The sequence below is a fragment of the Xiphias gladius genome, chromosome 21 (genome assembly GCF_016859285.1).
Source record: "Xiphias gladius isolate SHS-SW01 ecotype Sanya breed wild chromosome 21, ASM1685928v1, whole genome shotgun sequence".
Taxonomy (NCBI): Eukaryota; Metazoa; Chordata; class Actinopteri; order Istiophoriformes; family Xiphiidae; genus Xiphias; species Xiphias gladius.
The window spans coordinates 13,127,755-13,152,432 of record NC_053420.1 but is presented as its reverse complement, the minus strand read 5'-3'; the positions used below and the strand labels follow the sequence as shown (position 1 = coordinate 13,152,432).

Below are 24,678 nucleotides of genomic sequence, written 5' to 3'. Positions count from 1 at the left end.
TACTTTTGGTTAAGTGGTGTATCTGCCTTGAAAAATGTCTATGCCAGAGCCCAAGCACTAGCATGCATACTGTAGCTGGAATGCAGCCATTATTAATTTATCAGTTACCACTGTGATGAAAACATCCACCGTGAAAATGTCTCCATTATTTTTTAGGCACATTGTCATGAACTTATCACGACGTGTTAAACAAGTGAAAATTTCGAACATTTGGTGATAAAGGCAAATTAGGCAAATTAAGGGATTACTAATGCAATCAGAATTCATCTTTTGAGGGCCACGACTGTTTTTTATTAAATCTGATGGCATCATCCAGTAGTTTACAAGATATTTCACTGTGGGCCAAAGTCAGCCTGACAAGACAGTCCTAACCAGGAAAACAACAGTATTCGTTGTTTCTTTCAACGCCTAAAACATTTACCTGTCAATAACCTTTTGTTGCAGTGTGACTTATGATTGTCAGAAGCAAAGGTGGAAGTAGCATTGGACATTGGACATTGTTATAGCAGCACTCATCTCAATGAACTGGACATGGTGAATGGTTGGGTCAGTCAGCGTTGGTTTCAATTATTCAGTTAGCAGCATGGGTCAGTCTAGTCCAGACAGAAACATCTCAAAAACTATTGAATGAATTGCGTTGAAATTTTGTACTGACATTATATGGTCCTCAGAGGATGAATCCTAGTTATGTTGGTGATCCTGTGAATCTTCCACCAGCGCCACCATGAGGTTAATATTTGTGGTTTTAGCTAACATGCTAAACATCACCACATTAGCATTACCACCGTGACCATGTTAGCTAATTATTATTATATTAGCATTTAGTTTAAAGCAACACTGTGCCTAAGACTCCCAGAGTCGCTAGTGTGGCATTAGAGTTTGTTTAGTTTTGACATTAAAGAGGATGGATTGGAAAATGACCACTGATATACTGAACTATGATGTATGCCTGGATTCCTGCAAATCTAGTGACATTCAAAAAATACTAATGTGGGTCATTTTCGGAGGCCATGAGAGACAACATCCACATAGTTTGGAGGACTTGCCGACAGAATCACCAGTGCTAGAGCCTGAATGTGAGTGTCAGATGGGCAAGCATTAATGCCACAACACAGGGAGCGGTGAAGTGGACGAAGCGAAGGAAGCAGAACAGATGGACTTAGTGTAAATAAATGTGTGGCACTCAGTCACAAGAAGTTAATATTTTTCTGTTTTTCTGACAGGATTTTGTTCTTCAACAAAGTCCTGATATCTTCTTTAATCACAAAAATTCCAAATCTAGACTAAAGATTCACTATTGATACCTGTCATTTGTAATCACACGGTCAGTGGCTTGATGAGCACCAAGGTAGTAATTTCATTCAAGCCCTTCACCCTGCAGATTTCCCATGGGAGACTGATAATATTAAATCCAATGTGCAATTATACATCTAGCTATTCTTAGTTCTATTTGTCATCATACTCAGCTGGCATGAGCTATTAGTACATCCTGGAGTGCAATGGACCATGGGTAATGAAGACAAACTGGGGATATCATACAAATAATGGCTGCTGGTGTGCTCTCTCTCTCTCTCTCTCTCTCTCTCTCTCTCTCTCTCTCTTTTACTGTCATCCATCCTCCTCCCCCTCTTCTGCTCATCCTTACCTCAAGATGAAATGTTGATCACTCTGGGAAATATGACACCTACACATCTTCCTCTGAATTTGTCATTTCACTTATCACTGGCTGACATCTCAGTATTGACTCAGTGAGCGGGGGCATGGGGCTATTATACCTGTAATCACAGACCTGTCCATCTGCTGTCACCAGAGAATTGGGTCTGACTGTGTCTCTGGGTGTGAGAGACAGAAAGAGAGCAAGTAAGCCAACATGCTTGTGTATGGGTATGTGGTTTATAACTGTGTATGCACCCTATTTCAGGTATTTCAGGGGGACAAATTGGACTCCATGAGTTTTATCACTAAGAGCTGAGAAAAGAAACTCCCTGAAGATATTTTTTATACCACTGCTGTTTAAATCATCTGTCATTCAAACCCAAGAGGCTTCCATTTCAATCAGCATTTCACTGCTTTTTCACTGATGAATTCCTCCCAGTCCGGTTGGAAATATGATTTAACTGGTGAAATCAGTTGCTGGAATGTTTGGTTGAAATGAAATGACATTTATTAGCCGACAAAAATGTTTGCGTAACAACAGGATAGTGTTCAAATCAACAAGTCCTCCAAATTAAGCAGCAAAAAACATTGTTAATGACTGCCCTCCAGAACAACACCTACAAGCATTTTCAGCTCTGATACCCTATTGGCAGGACAACATCGTGCGTCCATGGCCTCCAAAGGTGTTACGAATCACGTTTTTTAAATCACGGTTTTATTTTTGATTTGTAACAGATTTGAAAGCCAGTGACAAATTAATCAGTCTGCTCCGACTATCCATCTATTGGTCTTATCTTATACTGCTACAGTTAAGGCAAAATCAAAAACATTTCCTGATTCAAGCTTCTCAAATGTGAAGATTTGCTTTTCTCTGTTTTGGTTTGGGTTGTTGGTCAGAATAAAAAGGAAATTAAAGATGGCACTTTGAGTTCTAGGAAAATTTTACTGAATAAGAATTGTTCACATGTGTTCACAGACAGTTTGGTTTAAAGCGGGCATTTTGCCCGTTATGAGCAGATGCAGTTGCTCAGTTGTAATGGAAATGGTTTAGTTGGTCGTATATGGAGGGAGAGAGTACTTTCTGTCCCTGTCCCCAAGAAATTCTGTTTATATACAACTACAACAAGTACATTAGAAGGAAATGTAATTGCAACGGGATTACTTTTTGTATTAACATAATGAAGACTTGTAAATTTACGCATTTAGCAAGTCGCGAATACATTGATGCTGAATGTATCAGTAAAAAGTTCGCAGGCATTTTATTTTTTCCACCAAAATGTCCGATCATGAAGATCCACTTGTAGTGACTAGAGCATTATTTATCTTTTTTATGGTAACGTTTAGGCACTCAGTAAGTTGTTATGGTTACGTAAAGGTTGTGGTCTGGTTTAATACAGAAAAAGTTCTCAGTGACTTCAGACACGATGTGTTTATTTACATTAAACCCAAAATCACTATGTTTCCCAAACCGAAACCAAAGTGCTTTTGTTGCCTAAAAGTAACAGTTTGGCACTTTGTACATCTGTCATCCATCTCAGCCGCCTCCTGATGACACCAGTGCAGTTCATAAATGTAGAGCATCGTTCATTTTTAAAAAAGCCTCTGAACATAATCCACCCAACGATTACGTTGTCACCACAAATAACTATTTTCTGATATATAAACATAATTTCAAGAATGGTCTCTGATGTCAGATGTGATTGGCCTTTCCAATTTCTCTCTGGACAGCCACTGAATCTTGGTTAATGACCTTTGACCCCTTCCCTGTCGATGCTGTCACTGGTCTGGTTTCATCACAGACAGCTTTTTGTTAGATAAGATTAACTTTATTTCTTCTGACTTTCCTCAAATTTGTGGCTATTTTCTTGAGAAATACTGGACAGTTTCCTCGCTTACGGCTTCAAATGAAAAAAAATCAGTCATCAGTACAACTGCACACAACTTATATGCACAATGGGTTGCAAGTGGGGAACAATTGAAAAAGCAGGTTTCTTAGCATGAAGGCGACAGATGACCCCTACTGGGCAGAATTCTTTATTGCATCACCGTCCTCTCTCTCAGTAATCTATACTGTCACTTCTTTCATTCTCCTTAAATGACCCTTGCTACTTTTGCACTGTGGGAAATAATCAACATCAATAAAAAGATCTAAAAGTTCACAGCTGTGAATGCACGTCAACACTGAGCATGAGTCACTACCGTTTTTTGGTTTTTTTTTGGACTGTGGTTGTTTTGCAAAAAAAAGTATTAGTCCTGCTGAAAGGTATGTCATATCTTTTTTGGCCAGCGTGCAGAGTATTTAAAGCCCTGAGGTGTATTTGGGACATAAAAAGTCACCACATATCACCTTTGCTTTGAATCAACTGACAACTTTGCGGTTAGTGCCATGAATGCAACGTGTGTGTTTTCCCATGTCATTCCCACAGTCCCATCCCCCCAACAGGAACCATAGTCTCCCCTTATCCCATTAAGACAATTGCCAAGACTGGCATTCAAACATGTGCACGTGTGTGTGTGTGTGTGTGTGTGTGTGTGTGTGTGTGTGTGTGTGTGTGTGTGTGTGTGTGTGTGTGTGTGTGTGTGTGTCTTTGTTTGTGTGTATATGCGTGCAAACACACAAACACTCACACACATGAACGCACATATACGGACGATTGCACACAAATATACCAACCCATACATGCACTGGGCAGAGAAAGAGTAATTTCAAAATCAATCCTTTTGGAGAAAAAGAGGGAAAAAATAAAGAATGAGAGCCACAAAACCTCCACCAGTGTTGGCTGATTGTAAAGGACTGTCAGTTACTGCAGCCTTCTATTGGGCCAAAGGGAAGCAGCAGGATTCAACTTGGGGCCCAATAAAGGGCTATTCTTCCTGGAAATCGGCCCTCGCACATGGACTTGAATGCACTCGGACGCTAATCTTCTGAGCTGTGGGAGCCCACTCTATATTCACAGGCTGTGGCACCCCAGCAGACACAGCCGCGCATGCTGATGCCATCACACACACTACCAGGCTAACGCTAAGGCTAACACAGGGTTAATGCTAAAGTAGTGACATCTCTTCTCCCGCTCTAAAGCTCGCTGCGAATGTTTGAGACAGAATTTATGTTGCAGCACTAACATCTATTTTAGTAATGTTTTTATATGCTGTAGGTAAGTGTCTGCTTCTACACATCTTACATAGCTAGTTTAAAGGTCTCCCAAATTAGAAAAACAAACAAACAAACAAACAAACATGGTAATGTTTTATTTTATGAGTCTGTTATTTCTTAATAGTTTTCTTAGAGTTTCTTGGAAAGATATAGTACACTTCTAATTAATTAATTGCCGTTAGAGGACAGCAAATCAGCTGGACCCACAAAAAATTGTCTATAGAGAAGTACATGATTCAAAACAGAAGAAGAATGAAGTTTTCAACAATGATTAAAGCATATTTCCTTGGGCTAGTTGGACTTTTTCTTTCAAATACCCTCCTATTTTTCCCTCAAATTATTACCCAATTAAATTGTTTTTTCCACGAAATGTCCTACAAAATTGTTACGAAATCACAGACCTGTAAAATGAAGCATTAGCTACAGTTGTAGAGTACATTTCCTCATGTCTATTGGAGCCATGAAGATCGTCTTGCTTCAGTGCCCAGGTTTTGAGATATCTCTAAATTTTCTACCTCCTCTCAGCACTGAAAATTTCAACAAAAAACTCCCAAAATCTCTTCACTCCAGTTTATTCACTGAACACTGGGAAAACAGTTTTCATAGGGACTGTTACACCAGCAAGTAGTGCCTGGGGATTATCCAGAATAACCAGGACATTGTTTCTGGAAAGACATTATGATTCTTTTAAATGTAATTTGTTAACGCCGTGAGCACCACAAAAAGAATCCAATACACCTCCTTTGTAGTGGGGTAAAAGTAGAAATACACTCACTGAGCACTTTATTAGGAACACCTGTCCACCTGCTTATTAACGCAGTTATCCAATCAGCCAATCATGTGGCAGCAGTGCAATGCGTAAAGTCATGCAGATACAGGTCAAGTCTTCAGTTTCTGTTCACATCAAACATCAAAATGGGGAAATAAAATGTGACCTCAGTGACTTTGACCTTGGCATGATTGTTGATGTCAGACGGGCTGGTTTGAGAGATTCTGAAACTGCTAATCTCCTGGGATTTTCATGAGCAACAGTCTCTAGAGTTTTTACTCAGAGTGCTGTGAAAAACTAAAAACATCCAGTGAGCAGCAGTTCCGCAGATGGAAACGCCTTGTTGATGAGAGAAGTCAGAGGAGAATGGCCAGACTGGTTGGAGCTGACAGAAAGGCTACGGTAACTCAGATAAACACTCTTTACAAGTGTGGTGAGCAGAATAACATCTCAGAATGAAAAACATGTCGAACCTTGAGGCGGATGGACTACAACAGCGGGAGACCACATAGGTTCCACTCCTGTCAGCCAAGAACATAAATCTGAGGCTGCAGTGGACACAGGCTCACCAAAACTGGACAGTTGAAGAATGGAAAAACATAGCCTGGTCTGATGAATCTGGATTTCTGTTGAGGCAGCAGATGGTAGGGTCAGAATCTGGCATCAAAAGCATGAATCCACGGACCCAACATGTCTTATGTCAACAGTCCAGGCTAGTGGTGGTGGTGGTGGTGGTGGTGTGGGGAATGTTTTCTTGGCACACTTTTAGCCCCTTAATATCAGACAATCATGGTTTGAATGTCACATCTGAATATCGCTGCTGACTATGTGCATCCCTATATGACCACAGTTTATCATCTTCTAATGGATACTTCCGGCATGATAATGCACCATGTCACAAAACAAAAGTGGTCTCAGACTTGTTTCATGAACATCAAAATGAGTTCAGTGATCTTCAGTGCCCCCCCCAGTCACCAGACCTGAATCCAGTACAACACCTTTGGGATGTGGTAGAACAGGAGATTGGCAGCATGAATGTGCAGCTGAGAAATCTCCAGAAATTATGTGATACAATCATGTCAACATGGACCAGATCCTCAAAGGAAAGTTTCCAACATCTTGTGGAATCAATGCCACGAAGAAGTGACACTGTTTTGAGACCATAGGTAGCAACTACCCAGCATTAGTCTGGTAAAATGTTCAGTGAGTGTATGTTTAGATTCCGTGGGACTCATTACCTTTGATGTACAACATCCACACCTGCTTAGAAGTAATAGAAAAGATGCTTCTTATAACTAAAACACTTGCCTGAAAATCATCAGGTTTTTAAGTTTTCTTCAGTATCACAGTAATCCAGTGCTAGTTGTCTGTACATCCATGGATACACTGCAACCAGGAACCGCTAATAACTAATTAAGCCTACTTAATTTTCCAAAATGTAAACAAATGTAGGCTAAAAAATGGGTTGTAGTGCACTGAACCTGTGGCATTATATGTGCTGTTTCTTGTAAAAGTTTACATCTGTATATATAAGTGAAGATGTAACATTATCCAAAAGACTTTTCAGGAAGAACAAAAACATTTATATACAGCTCCAGTTCATACCTATTGGTGGTGAGGGTCCTTATTCCTGTGAAGTGACAGTCATAGCCAGGTATCGACCTGCAGGCAAACACCATTCATTATCATTGCACGCTGACCCTGTTTTCCCTGCCTCATTAACGATGTTCTGAGCCTGAATCTATTTCTGCTCACTGTGTGTTTAACCAGCTGGCGGCCACTTAATGATCCGCATCTCATTCTGCACTGATGGCTCTGCAGATAAATGGTCTGCATCTTTATCATGGTATTTCCGACCTCGATCACAAATTATCAAGCATACAGTACCTTTCATTTGAAAACTAATATGTGTCATTGATCCAGACCTTTTATTCCTGTTTATGTCGTTTCTCAACTTTGTGTTCGCTTTTTTATGAGTGTCTAATGCACACAATGAAAAAACTAAATAGACATGATTTATCTGGCCTATACGCTGTAAATGAATATTTATCTATAATTATGTTTTGGTCATGGTTTACCATTAACTGTTCCTAAAGATCAATGCCCACATTTTAAGGCTTCTTTTCTAGTAGCAATGCTATTATTATTTTTGGGAGACATTTTTGTTTTTTTTTCAATTGGAAGACATTAGAGACACCAGGAACCGTCATTTGAATTTTGTAAGCACAAAGATACATCACCTCTCTCTGCAGTTCTCCTCAGCTCCATGAAGCGTTTTAGCATCTTTCAGCTCCTTGTTTTGGTTTTCTGGCCTCAACTTGACTGTTTAGGTTCAGTCTCAGCGCTCTCATCTACGTCATTTTCAGCAGCATCAGGCAGCGGTTTTCTGTGAAAAAGCTCTAGAACCTCACATTATGCTGCCTGTCCAGCACCCAGGCAGCTGACAGACAAAGTTAGAAATTAACTGGTGAACATATTGGAGCATTTAGCAACTAAAAAGACATATATGTCCCTCAGGAGTTGGGCGAAACCAGAATAGAGTTGAATGCAGAGTGAATATTGGACTTGCTGATTTTGCTCTGTGTCTGCTGGTTGTGTAAATAAGTAGATGTTTGTTGACGTTTGCCATAGTAATTTTATGAGGTGATAATATGACGGTGCTTACAGCTTGTTGTGATTTCACAAAGTTGCCAAAAAATCAATTATTTGATCATTTGAAATTGTGTGTAAGGCTCTGAACATAACCTCAGATAAGCACTGAGGGGTAATTAAATCAGGACAGTTTCACCCTGTCTCATACCAAAGTTATTATATTTCAGAGACTAATGTGGGAAGTCCTGTACAAATCTTGCCAATTTTTGTCTTGAGCAACACTGATGTTCGACCTAATCAAGTTCTGGAGACTGAAACGATAAAACCGTAATAAAGAAAAAAAAAAAAAGACAAATGAGTTGACAGTGTTCAGGATTTCTTATCCCACTTCCTCTTCTGTTTCCTTTGTACCACTCACAAGAATCTTAAGGTGCTGATGCTGAAGAGACACTTTCCAGGGATCTTTACATCGCTGAACAGGGGCACAATGGTGTATTTATCTCTGGTAAAATGCTGCCCTCCAGTGGACTTAGAGATAAATCTTCCTCTATGACCTTACAACAAACCCCTTTTATCACCTACACCATTTAATAATTATGTCCAACTAAACTATTCACTACTGCAGGAAGAGTGACTGATTAACAAAAACAACAAAAATAGATCAATAAAAAAGTGCACTGATATTTGGCACCAGTGTGTCGCAGTTTTCCTCCATCTTGTCCTCATACAGTCGCCTCAACATGCTTAGCGGATTGGTGCAGTGCTTCTCCTTTTAAATGATGCTCAACAGCAGGGTCTAAATCATACCAGTATCATACTGATAGTGGCAGGACATAGTTGCATTTTAAATCAAATGGAAAGATGAAGTTGGCGCTACCGTGTGTGGTTCTTAGGACACCGTCTCCCCCTCCCCATCTTAACTGGATGGGATCAATCCTGCACAAAGCTACTTTAGCCTGCTGCAGGCAACAGCAATGTTAACTCATGGAGAGACATTTAGCATGTTGATTTATTCGACCCAACTACGGCTCTTAAAAGTCTCAGAGAAACTCGGAGACATAGTGTATGACAAACAGTGTAGTATGTAACAACTTCAGGACTGTAATGGTCTTGTCACCTTCAATTGAATCGATACTGTATGGCAAGATGTGCAGCATGCTAACGGCAACTTATGAGAAGAATCGTTTAAATAAATCAGAAAGACAAATGCTTGCCCCTCTCTCATTGCCACTGCTGTGATGCCCTTGAGCAAAGTGATGCTGCCCAGTGGCCACACATCAGACTAGGCTTTTAGGTGTGAATATGTGCAACTGAGCCAAATGTGAAAAGGACATTCCTGAAAAAAGAAGTGTTGCTATCAGAAAATCTTCCACAGATAAAGAAAGGTTTAAAATATAAATTAATTAGATACATCAGAGGAATTATTAAGAAGAAAAGGAGCAAAAAAGTCTTTTTTTTTTTTTTTTTTTGCTGAAATATCTCAACAACTATTGGATGGGTTGCTGTGACATTCATTGGTCCCCAGATGATGAAATCTAATGACTTTGGTGATCTTCTGGCTTTTTCTCTACTAACACTTTGAAGTTTACATTTGTTGTTTAGAATGAAATGTGTCAAAAAATGCTGAATGGATGGCCCTGAAATTTTGGTAAAGACATTAATGTCCCCCTCAGAATGAACTGTAATAACTTTGGTGATCCCTCAAACTTTTCATCTAGTGCCATCATCTGCATAAGCTGCAAAACTAGTGACATTCCCATCAGCCTCAGCTGTACTTTGTGATTAGAGCCAGTCAGTAAATGTTAGCCTGCTTACATGCTAAAGTAAGATGGTGAGCAGGGTTAACATTAGCTACACATCATCTACACCGTGCTAAAAATCAGCATGTTAGTGTTTACCTCAGAGCACCATTGTGCCTACAGCCTCACAGAGCCTCTGGCTGTAGTCTTGTATCTATTGTTTCTTACGAAAAACTGCAGTATTACCTCATCAGGCCTCTAAAAAAGAATCAACAACAATCTCATAATCACTCTTTGCTGGAATTCAATGTAAAGAGGCATTGCTGCTTCTTTTTTGAAAGCTTTTTTTATGCCTGTATTGAACAGTAGTGACGGAGAGAAGAGGAGGGAGAGAGATGGTGAATGACAAATGTCCACAGCCGCAGGGATGCTGCAATTACTGTACACGTTCATTGGCATAAAACTCCTGGCCACCAGGATACCCCAATATTGCCTCATTTTGAGGGGTCACAAGGCAAAAAGGTTGGGACCCTTCGGTTTAAGGTGTAGTACATGAAGAGCATCTTTTCACAGTTAAAGTGAAACCCAAAATCATTAGCTATGAGCAGAACCTTTTAAAACAAGTAAGTAAAAAATGGGAAAACAATCCGAGTCAAAGTGGCTGGTGAAGCACAACGAATCAGAACAGGACATGTCACACGGGGCCAGGACACACCATGCTGGGTCATGCTGCTCTGGGAGATTTATTTAGTGATTTTTCATTTTTTTTGTTTTTATTATGTTTTTCACTTGTGCTCCTGTCAGGAGTGTGGTAAATGGGACAGTCAAGCAGCAAGAGTCACAGTTCATCATCATCATTATCATCATCATCAGTATCATCATCATCATCATCATCACTGTCACCACCATTATTATTATCATCCTCCTCAAGGTATCATAATAATAATTTTCATCATCATTTAACTTTTTCCTTAGGCTAGAAAATAATTTACATCACATTGTTTTTACTGACTTTTGAGACCATAAACATTCCAGCAACACACTCTAGGATTAAGGGTGGGTAACAATCAGAAAAGCATGACTTTTTGCATAGTATTAAATGAACAAAGACATTGAGTTCTTTATTTACAATTATTGTATAGATAAAAAAAATATCATAAAAACAAGATGAACACTTAAATCACTTACCCATAAATGGTATGCCAAAAAGTTATCTGTTGGCATTTCTCTTTTTCTTTGTTCCACAAACTGCATGCTGCTAAATACAGTACATCGAGGCAGGTGAGAGTATATTGCAAGAAGTATCATTGATATCATCATTATCATTATCATCATCAGCATCATCATCATCATCATCATCATCATCATCATCATTGTCGTCGTCATCGTCGTCATCATCAACATAATTATTGGTTGTTACAACACATGTTTTCATTTGGATGTAATCACGATGTTTTGAAGTGTTTCTGACAGGAGCAGTGATTGATTACATACAGCCAAACAGCTGTGTCGGCAGTATGACTCGTTGTGGTGCATGATGGTAGACGTAGTCAGGAAGAGTTCATGTTTTCAGACCAGTCTGCATGGAGTCTCTGTCCTCAGTGGACTCATTGCTGTATTTACAAAGATTATTTTTAAACTCCATGTCTTTGCATCCTCTTAAAGCTGAATGTCCTCCTGGATGTAAAAGTGGTTTACGAATGTTGGCTTAAGTCTTTTTTGTTTTAATTGAAAATGCTGTTGTTGCTGTTGTAATATTTTTTTTTGTTTTGTTTATTGTTTTAAATTTTTTTACAGACAAATAAACAAATAAATTGTCAAGTTAAAACATTGGAAAGGAAACAAAATAAATCGAGCTTCTAAGTAGAATATCAGAATCCAGAGTGGTTTTTTTTTCCAACTTAAATAAGACTGATTTTTATTCAAATGGTCCATGTTACTTTTTCAACACGCCTGAGCTGACTGGTAAAGCTTGTGCACCCTCTCCAGATGGACGGATCGACTGGGAAATGACAGAGGAGGAGGATATAAAAAAAGAAAAAGGATAGAACTGCTCAGATAAATGATTGTACATACTGTAGTAGTGTATAGGATTTCTTTTTTTAAAGTAGAAAAATTGTCAATTTTTTCAAGTTGCATAATGAGCCTATCACGTCATGCTTGCCTATGACTTCGGTTAGTAATAGAAATAACAATAGTACAGGCTAGTTAAGTGGCCTTGTCCTTCTGAGTGCAATAAGACTGGGTAAATGTGCCTTCTGTATGAAACTTCTCACTGGTAATGTCTGATTGGTCAAAGCACAATAAATAGTTCACAACTAGTGAGTACAGTTGAGATGCTAGAGTACTGTATATTCTGTGACGGCAGGAAGACAAGCTTGGTTAAAACACACAAAAGCACATCTAGAATTACACCACAGAAGTTTTCATTCATAACCAGATAGTGCAGAAAAGGATCGTCTTTTTTATATATAGAAAAAAAGTCAAAGCAACATTCAATCTTTGTTGTAATTTGTTTTGTTTTTTTTTTGTCAGTTTTTCCTTTTTTTTGAGATGTTAAAAATGCCAACAGCTTTGTGCGGCTGTGGGTGTCTCTCTGCTAGAGGAAAAACAAAACTCTTTTAAACCAAAATGAATCAAAATTAAATAAAAAATAAACAGCACAATATATGTCAAATTAAAAAAAAAAAAAAATCTGATTTCCGTGCGGTACAGATAAGCCAAATATAACTTTGTAAATTTCTAATATGACTTGATTGCAGCCTTTTGATGGTCACACATATTTTTAAAACATCAAGTCCTTTGAACAAGCAGGTTTATCTAGAAGACAGTTCACTGTAAAGGTCCTGATATCAGCGTTTGACTAGAGCCCTGAGCCCAGGCCAGCACTGAAGCACAGAAAGAAAAAAAACACAATAAAAAAAAAAGAGAAGAAGAAGTAGTGAAAAAAAAAAAAATTTTAAATATTCCCCCTCTGTCACAAAAAGGAGGCCTCTGTTTAGAAAAACCAAAGGCAAGCCACTCCATCTTGATCCCAACAATCATATAGAGTAATACTAAGATTCCACATTAACTACGTATCCCATTCTATTTTGGTTTCTTTTTGTTTGTTAATTCTCTAAAAATATCTACAATATTTGACAAGATAGCAGGCAAATTCCAGCACACGGTTTTTCAGTAATAACACACCAACACAGCTCTGGTCCTTGTGAGCTTCACCTGCGCCTCCCTCTTTCTAGAAACCAGGAAGTTTATCTCTACGAGGTTGTAAACAAATTACATTCTCTTTAAGACATAAATAAGTCAAAGTATTTCGAGCCATTGAAGCAGGAACAAGGCAACATGCCGACAAACAAAGATAAACTCTCTCTAAATATATTTATATGTGTTAATATTTATAGAATATATCCCATAAATGCTATCATCATCATTAATTTGTGTTCCTCTTTTCCGACAGGTGCAAAACTACTGTGCAAGTTGAGCCCTACCACCTCGTTACACATTTCTGTTTATGGATGAAATAAATTTTTACACTCAGGTACATGTTCATGCCACACAGAGGAGGGAACTTTGCAGGCCAGGAACTAAGAGAAGCTGTGTTTAAAATAGTAGTTTTCCGCGAGGCCTAGCCCACCAGAACAAAAGAACTCCAATAAAATTAAAACCCTTTTAAATAAAACTTGGGTAATGTACATTCATGCAGGAGCAACAATAATAATAACAATAATAATCAGAATGAGAATCAGAATAATAACAATGTTTTTCAATTTAATTTAAACTATTATCAGTATTGACAATGTTATTGTTGAGGTGAGGGATTGTAAGGGGAGTTTTAAAGTCTGTTCTGTTTCGTGGTTTTCACACCTCAGCAGTGTCTCCCTCCTTATTGTCCTCATCCCGGTGTCACTAAAGACACAGTTCCTACATATGTGCAGTCAGCGGCACGCTTATACAGTACATGCTAACACGCATATAGTCATACACACCACCACTGCTGCCACAGTACACATACAACCAATAAAAGCAGGATGGCTGTGCAGATTTTGTGGCTTTGTTGCGCTTTTTTGATTGTATGTTAAGATTGTTTTTCTTTTAACCTTGCCATATTAGTTTAGATTTTCTCCATTTCGAGAGGAGCGGAGAGCTTTAAGAGCTCAAGTTTAAAGGGGGAAAGATGGACATGTCGCCACAGGACCTGTCCGGTGTGGGTGGTAAATCGGTGTTTGAGGGGCTGGAGGATAAGAATTGAGCTGGACTGGGTGAAATTTTGGGCCTGACAAGGTGTAAGGTTGTAGTTAAAGGTCTGGAGGGCATTGAAGGAGGCACACCCAGACTGCAAGGAAAGGAGGTTAGAGGTTAGAGCTGAGGTCAGGATCAGGGTTAGAGGCTGGTCTCCAAGCTGTGCAGAGGGCTGGCGGGGCTGGAGGAAGCGGCTGATTTACTGGTGTCGATGGTGAGATTAATGCCACTGTCGATGGCGTTGTTGTTCTTGTTGGGGGACGAGGGCTGGCTGGAGTACTTCCTCTTCTTCCGAGCAGAATCATCGTCTGTGTCATCGATGAGGGGGATGTTGGGTGTGGAGTCTTCTATCCTAAACTCGGGGTGTGTCATGAAGTTGTGGATGGATGTTCTGGAGTCTGGTTTTTCCAGGCCTTCATAGAGGGAGCTACGGAATGCATTCACAACGCGGATCTGTCATAAAAAGGGAGGAAAGAGAGGGAAAACGATGAGAGGTGAGCCCAGAGATGAAATGGAAGGTTTGGAGGGACCCTTGGGATGAGAGAGAAGAGGGAAGTGGAAGAGAGAAGGGACAAAAGGGAAGGAGGGAACCTCTCATTTGAGGATAAACAGGCGGATAAGGAGGAGAAGGTGAAGGAGCAGCAAGAGAGAAGGCAACTGCAGTCTGTGTTCTGCTTTCACAAGATAACTACAGTTCACAAGTCACTCACTTTTGGCGTGCACTAAGGAAAACCGTGAGGAAAAGAATAAGAACAAAATGTAACAAAATCATACATTTCAAGAAAAACAAATACAAAGCAACACAAACGCTCGTTGTAAGTATACGCTTTAGTCCAATGTGCTGTATACCTAGAAACAAGCCACGTTAATAAATGGAATGCTCACAGAAAAAAATTAAAGGAGAATATCACATGCAAGTTCGAAGAAATCTGGTGGACGAGGTCAGTAAGAAGGAAGGAGGTTAGATCTGAAAGATCCAATCAGGTGGTTTAAAAAACTTCTGGAGGTACCAGAGCACTGTCTGGGACAATATCCACACAGACTCGGAATGGTACACGCAAACATACAAATATAGCACAGGGTGGGTAAAGCATGGTCCCAAACAGGGCAATGGAGAGAGTCAAGTCTGCATGAGGAGATTGGTTCAAAATGAGCACTGAAGTGTAAAACTCACAACAAAACAACACGTCATTAAAAAAAAGGTGGCATTTAGACAACGAGCAAACACAGCAGGTTAAGATATTATGAACACGGGAAGTAAACAAGAGGTAAACACAAATTACATGCAACAAGACAACAGAATGGTGAGGAAGTGGACACCGGCACACAGACTGCTGACACAAAACACATGAGCATGAATAATGAAAATAATAGTTTTATTATCAGAGGTCTGACCGTCAAAGCATGTTCTCAACTCCATGCACATCTAAGTGAACACTCAAGTATAGGCCCCAAATAAATATGTGACTCTTCAGTGAGACTAAACAATTTTTTTAGGTAGTAGGTTACGGCAGGGTTGTTTATCAAATCCTGTCTGCGAGTACAATATCGTGTTTGAGTTTAGGATATGTAGGAATTATTTGAAAAAAGTATTTTATTTTATGTTTTTACAGGAAATTGAATCATCTGCAATCTGGGGTATATACATAAGATACAAAATGGGTATCAGGTCATCGTGGTTGTATTGATAATGTTCCTGTTGACATCGTAACATTATTTCTGCAGGGTTATTCTGTGTAAATCCCATCAAATTTCTAAGGCTTTTTGTCAGCTGAAACCATAAAAATATACCGTCATTCATTATAGCAATGTTTAATCCCAACGCTACTGAAATACCTGTTCTAAAAAATACTGACATGTCAGGAAAAATGTTAAATCTCCAAAGTCTTTAAAAGTTATTCTAGACTACCGATGCAAAATGTATCAGCAGAAACATATATTTAGGTCTGCAGCTAAGGATTATTTTTAATGTGGAGTAAGTTTAGTCTATAAAATGCCTGAAAAATGTGAAAAATGCTCATCACAAATTCCTGATTCTAAGGGTGACATCTTCAAATTGCTTATTTTGTCCAACCAATAATTCAAAAGCTAAAACCCCGAATTTATCTATTTATATAAATGTCAAAATATTTTTCTCGTTTATCATTTTGGCTACTTTATTTTAGGATATTAAGATATTTTGAATCCAAATTGCATCCAAGTCTGCCTCAAAGCCTTTCTAATTATAAAATATCCAAAAATTACTAGTATGATATCATTATAGTTCTTCCCTTTTTCATGGGAAGTTGTGCTAACAGAAATGCTACTTTGCACTTCTATTATTGTAAATAATAACTAAATAATAATAAGTTATTCACCCCAGTGTATTGTTACCACATGATATGTTAATGGTGCTGAAAAAGATATTAAATGTTCAAAAGTATGGGAATAATGTATATACTCTAGTAACTGTGGCAGAGTAGGGCATAAGGAGACAAAACAGAAAAAAAAAACAAAATAAGAGGAGCCTGTCTGGATGAGTGCATGTGACAGGATGTCTGACAAGTAACACTGATGGGGTGTCAGAAAAGGGTGGGGGGTTGAATTTACGTCGTATGCTGTAGAGGATCTATGTCCGTAACTATGGCAACATGACAGTCAACTACACTGACAGTATGAAGCGACAAGACGGGATGAATTATTGGTACAGTACTGCTCTGTGGTGTTTCTTGAGTCCCCTCCATTCCTGTCCAACACACCCTAAGCATTGATTTTCATTAATTAGATAAATATTAATCCAGACAGGAAAAGTGTGAAAGTGTGTGTGTGTGTGTGTGAGAGAGAGAGAGAGAGAGAGAAAAAAAGATGAAGATCTCCTTGTGGGTAGATTTTGTTGCACCATTGGGGATCCCCATTTCAATTAAAATCAACACTTGTTTGAAAGTTTGCATTTTGGCAAATGTAGCGTTCTTTAAAGACATTACTGCCCCACATACTGTAGCTTCCTTTATGTTTTCTAGTCATTGCAGATGATGTGTCCGCTGCAGAATACATAAAATAGCCTGTAAATTTTGCTTGAGGTCAATTCAGTATGATTTGCCTCATTAGTAGCAAACTCACAGATTGAATAAAACAACAACGCAACTTATACTTGAATGTTTACCCAGTCCCTTGGTGAGTTGATTGGAATTAGTTCACATTAATGTCCTTCAAGACATAGAAATAGGAGGATTGAAGGATGGGATGATGGATGGGGGATGACCAGAGGGAGACAAACTCACAACCTGAAATGTCACGCCGTGGGTATCACCCTTAGTCCTGCGCTCCTAGCACTCTGGGGAAACAAACACACATTCACCAATGAGAGGACAGTACACCCAAGCATGGGAGGAGATATCAAGATGAATTTGAAATCCAGTATGAACAGCAAAAAGACAGAAGAAGAGAGGAAATGAGAAAAGCAGATAGCAAGAAAGAAAAAAAGACATATCTTCAGAGATGCCAACCCCAAATGGAGAACATCAGAGTAATATATTTTAAGAATAATAAATCAGAAGATGTGGGGAGAAAAGTTACTTTTTGTTCATGACAGGGTGGCAACCCTGAAGCAAAGAGAGAAGAGAAGCAGACTGACAGAGTTCTGACTCACGGCCAGTAGTGGGAGGAGCAGTAGCAGCAGTAGTGCTTGTAGGAGAGGAAAGGGCATTGGACAAGGACACGTGACTAGGACTAGAAACATTGGTTACATCCTGGGTCTGGCTGGTGGTGGATGATTGCCGTCTCAGAGCCCCCGCCCCCTGAAAGGAGGTGCCACTCTTGAAGGTGTTGACTACTTCAATCTGTGGGACGAGAGCAGGACAGGAGAGGACAAATGGCTGCTCAGAGTGACACAGAGCAAATGGCAACACAGGTTGACTGGCTGGGTGACTTTGGTGGTAGAGGGAGTACAAAGTGTCTCAGTCATGACACAATGGGAGGGGGGGCAGATAAAGGTCAGAGTTTAGTATCCCCTCAACGAAATGGTGGATTTAATTTAAATGGTCAGTTCACCCAGATTACAAAAAGAAAGAAAAAGAAAAACATCTATTATATATAAAACATTGATTTACTTTTCCCAGTTTTTCAGATTTCTGCTTCTACACTGTTACTGTAAATGAAATGTCATTTCAGGTGCTCACAGCATTGAAAATTTTTAAACTTCTCAAAAAATTCAACAGCAACATTTCTCTCCTGAAACAATGTCCTGCTTACTCTATACACAGTACTCTTACAAAGAGTAACAATGACACTGTTTGTGGAAAGCGGTGTTGGTGCTGAATTATTTTGGTGTAAATTTTCAATGCTGTGAGGACCAAAAACAACAGGCACCTCAGTTCCGGGGTTCCTGGAATTTGAAATCCCAGACAAATATACCTCAAAACTTCAAAACAAGTAGAACCAAAATCATCAAGGCCAGAAACCACTTGAGTTAGGTGAGAAATTTGATTTTTTGGTAATTTGGGTGATCCGACCCTTTCAAAGACTGATCTATGATTTTATAATATACAAATGCAGCCATTTACATGACTCAAAGTATGTTGTTTTGTGGCATCTCTTATCATGTTACTTCAGGAATTAAGGAAAGCTACAATTTATTTTACAGTTGATTTTTGTGGCTCCAGCCATTGGTTTCATTGCTTGTGAAATCAGTGACATTGCCAAAAAAAAAGAAAAAGAAATTCCAAATCCAATTGCTCAGGTAATTAGACAGGTTATAAATGAGGATAACCAGATTACTTAAACCACCTTATTATGGTAAACCATAAGTGCACAACTACAGCAAGTGTACTAAGTCAAAGTTGAACCAGGAAGTCAGCTTGTAAACTGTGACGGATGGTTACAATGCACAGTTTGCCTTCCTTTTTCTCCTCCAAATAAATTTGAATATGCTGGTGCATCGAAATCTCAGCCAGTAAATTGGTGACTATAATGTTATCGCATCTGATCCAACTGATGGCTGAAGCTCTGACAATAAAAACCTGAGTTGAAATAAAATGTAGTTTTCCTTTCATACTAAAAGAAACTATATTTCTATTCTCTCTTAGCCCTGTGTGGCTGCTTCTGTAAGATGCTGGTCAGCAATACTACGTCGTGGGATAGCTTCACCCTGGACCATCAGTGAGATGAACTGAACACCCAAATCCAACACACAGGCAAAACCATCTTGATTATCACAGTGATGGCGGTCTGCAGAGTTCGTCACAGTGAGGACATATCAGGGACTATTTCCAGCTGTATTTCACTCAGAGGTTTGACCAGTGATCTTCCACAGGTCCATGCTGGTGCTCACATCAAGTCCAGTGAGATTTAGATGCATCTTCGAGCACCTAAATAAGTCATCTTGAAATAAAATAACTTTATGTCTGTTACTGACTAACATGTACAACATATAACATAGTCTAGCATTTCTTCCGGGGGGTAGGGAAAAGTCTGAGGTGGTGCAACTTCCAACTGGAAACTGATTACATGACAAAGACAGACAGTAAAACAAAAAGGCATGTCAGAAAGCATCACAGATGAAATTTAAAATTGTTGGTGTTTATTGTTCCTTAATTGGACAAACAAAATCATACATTTTATCATAAAGTAATGATATGAGTGTAACCCTGTTTCCATATAGTCTTTTTTCCAGTTAAATCTTTCTGTGAAATCAAACTGCAAATCACTACGTGAGGACTGAACTCACCTGAGTCTGAATGCGGTTGAGTCCTCTGAACCAGAGTATCTGTCCTCTCCTCAGCTCCCTCTCTGCGTGGTCGATCTCCTCATTTTCTTCATTGACGTCTTCTTCTGGTAACTCATCTTTCTGAGTTAACTGGCCGGCCCTCCGCAGGAAGCGCAACCTGCTATTGGGTATGGTGGCTATGACCTAACCCAAAGAGAAGACAGAGGATTGGGTCAAGAGGATAGGTGACAAGCTTACAGTAGAGATGCACAGAGGGAGAATAAACCATGGTAAATTAGAAGGAAAGCAAGAAAAGAAGCACAGCTGGAACAACTAAAGACAGAGAAACAGATTAGTTTGCACATTACCTGTCCCCAGACAAGCTCTCCCAGCCCGAGGAAAACACACCACATCCACTTTTCCAGGTCCAGAGGTTGACAACTGAATGGCTTCCCCCCAAACTGCACAATCACAATCTACATAAAGCAAAGCACAAGTCAGACTCAAACACCATGAAAATATGCAGACAGAAAAAGGAAATTGAATTATTCATAAAAATGATCTTTCAGTAGTATCAAAATAAAATCTACCTGCACAGCAAAGGTGCCAAAAACAATAGAGCAGAAGATGGGGTTCCTGAAGATACCATCAAACACGTTCCTCTCTCCGTGGATTTTTCGAGCATTTATCTCATTAAAGAGCTGCATCATGACGAAGGTGTTGAAGATGATGGTGTAGTGCTCAGATGGAGGAGAGTGGAGGGGTGCGTTACGGCCACTGTCAATGTCAAAGATTTGTTCGCCTACAGGGGAATAAAAACGGACAATTAACTTGTTCTCCACAATTTTGAACCCAGGTTATGTCACATCAGTAAAGTGCAGAATCTCTGGTGAACCGAAGAGCAAAATTACAGTCCATACCAACAAAGAGCAGTGTGAAGATGATGATGAGCTGATAGACTCCGTGTCCGAAGATGTTCTTTGTCATGGTGCTGGAGATGAGAGGCTTGTTGCGACCGTATGGCTTCCTCTTCAGCAGAGACTCTGTGGGAGGTTCTGTTGCCAGAGCCAGGGATGCAAAAGTATCCATGATCAGGTTCACCCACAACATCTGCACTGCCTTCAGGGGGGAGTCCTGGGGAAATGCAAACGAAACTGCAATAAGAGTCAATAACTTCAAAACAAGCTGGAGTGAAAAGTAACTAACAACCGATCCTTTAACTACTTTACCTGTTGAACACACCTGTTTTTCATTGGCTTCTAAAATAAGCCATTGTTTTACTTGTTTCATATTGCACTCCAATACTTTGAATACAAGACTAGACCACAGTTACGCTGACATAACCCAATCAGGAGGATTTTCCATTTTGACGCCCTCTGTAATGTCAAAAATGGTGACGTTCTATTGGAAGATTGTGGCAAGGTCTGCCTTTAATTTGCTGTATATCAGCCATGCAGGCAAGTGAAGCATGATCCTTTGGCCTTATGGTTAATTTGATGCAGGAAAACATGGTCTTAAATATATCACTTGCGCTGGTTCTGTTTGACCTTTTGTGGCACCTGCACAGATGGATATTTTAATGGTCTACTGATTATACAATATTTCCAGGAATGACTTCTTTTTTTTTGATTCTCTTCTTTTCCTTGTAAGATAACTCTTGAGAAGCTTGTAAGGTAAAGATAGTCACCACTTCAGAGAGCATGACTGAGCTGGGGAGGGAATTTGTTGAAATGGCATAATCACGTCAGAATGCCACATTGGCCTTTTCATTTAGACCATAATATTGAAAAAATCAGACTCACAGCAATCTTAAAAAGAGCTACTACTTTACTTCTACTTGTGTGATTTTTTTTTAGGAAAATAATTTTACTATCATTTATTTAATATTTTCTAGCACTCTTTTCACCCCTAAGAAAATTTTTTCCAGGGTAGCGATGTGCAAAATTAAATTTGAAATGTGATATTAACTGTACTGTATGTATGCTTTATTGTGATGATATGTGTTTTCATGACATGCCGTAGTATTTCCATTGTAGTAGCTCTGTATTTACCTACAGGACTGTGATGTTGCATAATTGTCAGTTAAAGCTGTTCATCTTGGTTCATGTACAATATATAAAGTCACACGCCCACATCACACTTGAACGCACGGCCCTCTGACCTGCGTGATGCAGGCACCAGTGAAAGCCACTATGACGGCCACAACGTTGACAGTAAGCTGGAACTGTAGAAACTTGGAGATGCTGTCGTAGACGTTTCGGCCCCACATTACCGCCTTGACGATGCTGCTGAAGTTATCATCAGTCAAGATGATATCTGATGCCTCCTTGGCTACATCTGTACCAGCAATACCCTGGAAGAGACATAGAGTGGTAAGAAACCAAAGAGGGTTTATTTTACACAATTATGGTGATTCTAATTTGCTGATCATCTATTGAACCATAGTGTATCATTCCCAAATATACCACACAAAAAATGAAAGAAATCTGTCTAAATGAACTCTGTAGCCACTTGATAAAACTGGACTCTGGACACGAGTCAGCTCTGATGATGGATAATGATAGTGCAGACTAATGAAGGAGTCAGTGTGTGTTGGTGGTTTGATGACAGGAGGCTCCATAGTTTTGTGAGGATCAGGATCCCCGTCCTGATATTCTGTCGTGTTTTGTGAGTTACAGGACGAGTGGCAGGGTGAACTCAGAAAGCATTAGATCAACTTTGTGCCCTATAGTAGTGATAGGATAAAAATGCTACATGTGAAGACATGTTTGTAAGTGTGTTCTATTCAATAAACCCATGTAGGACATTTTCTCTCCACACAGCAGATGTATACACACACACACACAAGTAGAAGAAACTAATTTAAGGACCACAATGGTGGTTTAACGTGGTCAGCCTGATAACTACTACCAGCTTACACTTCACGTCAGTGACTCCCAACCAGGAATCGGGGTCAGGGCGTACTTCTGCAGTTGCCCAGGAGTATGTGAAAAGATGGCAGAGTAGCCCAGGTAATTTGAAAAAATAGAAAATTATGATTTGTGTTTACGAGGCAAATAAACACACAACTACGATTATAAATTGATTTGATGATGATGATATGGGAAATGATGAGTGGTGTCGATGAGCAGGTACTTGACCTTATCTGATAGGGCTGTTGAGCCAGGCCAGACAAAAATGGGAACCACTGCTTTATGTTATTGGGAGTGAGGAAGAAATGGTGCTGTGGATGACCCAAATTAATCAAATGTTGAGGGGATCAAAAACAGAGAAAGCGACAGCCAATGACTAAATGCATATAAAGTTGTGATTTACAGAAAGAACAGAGTCAGTATTTTGTTTATTCTTTATTTTTTAGCAGTCTGCTGTATGAAAAGTCTGAGTAATCTACTGCAGGGAAAGTGTGTGAGCTCAGAAATCCACTAGGAGGAGCTCATAATCCTCAAAGCCTGAGGAAGAGAGCCGGAGAAGGAACACTAAATACTGCAGAGGTGAAAAAGACATCTGCAGATGTTGACTGAGATCAGTCTCACAAGAAGCCAAGCAAGAAAGAGAAAGACACACAGGAAAAACAGAAAAGAGGTTGTTGTTTTTTACCATAGCGAAGCCGACATCAGCTTTCTTTAGAGCTGGTCCATCATTGGTCCCATCTCCTGTCACAGCTACCACCTGCCTCTGGTCTGCCATAGTGCTGTCAATAATTCCTGTCCAACACACATGCACACATGCAGCAGTGCATGTACATTGAATACAGCAACAGATATATGGAGAGGACACACAACTCCATGTGATCTTTGTATGTATGTATGACAGGCTGGTTCATAATATCGGTTATTTATTGCTTTCGCAAAAACCTGTCAAATTTCATGCCTGTTGAAAAACGTATTGCTGTAATGTCAAACAAATTCAGTTTCATTTCATCAGCAGTAAATCAGTATATTACCTTTGACGAGTGTGTGTTTGTCGGTCGGGGAGGATCTGGCCAGAACTCGGAGTTTAGGCCAAACCTTGTCAATACGTTCCTGCTCCACCTGGACATTCCCACATATGTCCCCACACACACACACAAACACACACAAATAGAAATAGGAAGACAAGTGGTTGCGTTTTAGGTTTTTCTCTCTCTCTTTACGGGTCTCTGCTCTCTTCTCTCAGCCTCTCTCGCTCTCTGGCTCACTCTGATAATAGTTACCGTACCTCTCCTTTCTCGTTGCGGATCCTCCTGTTGAACTCTTTGCCATCGATGCAGAGGAAGTCCTCTCCAGGGTGGATGATACCACACTTGATGGCTATGGCCCTGGCTGTGTTTATGTTGTCTCCTGTCACCATGCGCACTGTGATGCCTGCACGCTGGCACTTCATGATGGCATCAGGCACCTAAAAAGGCATACATGAACGCATACAGTACGTTGATTCTTTGGCCACTTGTGGGCAGTGGAAACAAGCTGTGATTTAAATGCTGACATACTATCGGATTTTAAGTTGATATGATGAACTTTTTAGCAAACAGCTGCCTATTTTCACACCAAGCAAATACAGAGAATCATTTATTTAAAGTTTTGATTCTGTTCACCAGGCGAATTTAAGTCCAATATTCACCTTGTATCCACCACTAACTCTTGAGGTTAATATCTGGCTCTTCAACTGCTACATGCGCCACTATGTTCACCAGCTAGTTGCTAATGTTTTCTTTCTGCCTTTCGATGCCGGGCAGGTAGTCCACACAGGGTTCTTAGTGCTTTCTCGCTGAAAACAGTATTCTGTTGAAGCTGAAAATTACACTATGGGAGTGGTGAGACTGAATCACTTACAATGAAGTTTCCGGCCAGACAGTTAAACAATGAGC

General features: G+C 39.7%; 1 protein-coding gene across 2 annotated transcripts in view; it reads right to left on the bottom strand.

Moving 5' to 3' along the window:
• Nucleotides 1-13,740: 13,740 nt before the first annotated feature.
• atp2b2 (ATPase plasma membrane Ca2+ transporting 2) overlaps nucleotides 13,741-24,678 on the bottom strand; it is a 69,235-nt gene continuing 58,297 nt past the window's right edge. Inside the window, exons 14-23 of one of the 2 annotated variants that reach the window (XM_040116275.1) lie at nucleotides 24,030-24,209; nucleotides 23,776-23,863; nucleotides 23,430-23,536; nucleotides 21,994-22,185; nucleotides 20,753-20,966; nucleotides 20,423-20,634; nucleotides 20,201-20,308; nucleotides 19,854-20,036; nucleotides 17,875-17,967; nucleotides 13,741-14,602 (exon numbers count right to left, since the gene is read on the bottom strand). In XM_040116275.1, the coding sequence (XP_039972209.1) occupies nucleotides 14,291-14,602; nucleotides 17,875-17,967; nucleotides 19,854-20,036; nucleotides 20,201-20,308; nucleotides 20,423-20,634; nucleotides 20,753-20,966; nucleotides 21,994-22,185; nucleotides 23,430-23,536; nucleotides 23,776-23,863; nucleotides 24,030-24,209 (1,689 nt within the window). In that variant the 3' untranslated portion in view covers nucleotides 13,741-14,290. The remainder of the gene's footprint in view (nucleotides 14,603-17,874; nucleotides 17,968-19,853; nucleotides 20,037-20,200; nucleotides 20,309-20,422; nucleotides 20,635-20,752; nucleotides 20,967-21,993; nucleotides 22,186-23,429; nucleotides 23,537-23,775; nucleotides 23,864-24,029; nucleotides 24,210-24,678) is intronic. The other variant, XM_040116274.1, reaches the window with a different exon arrangement.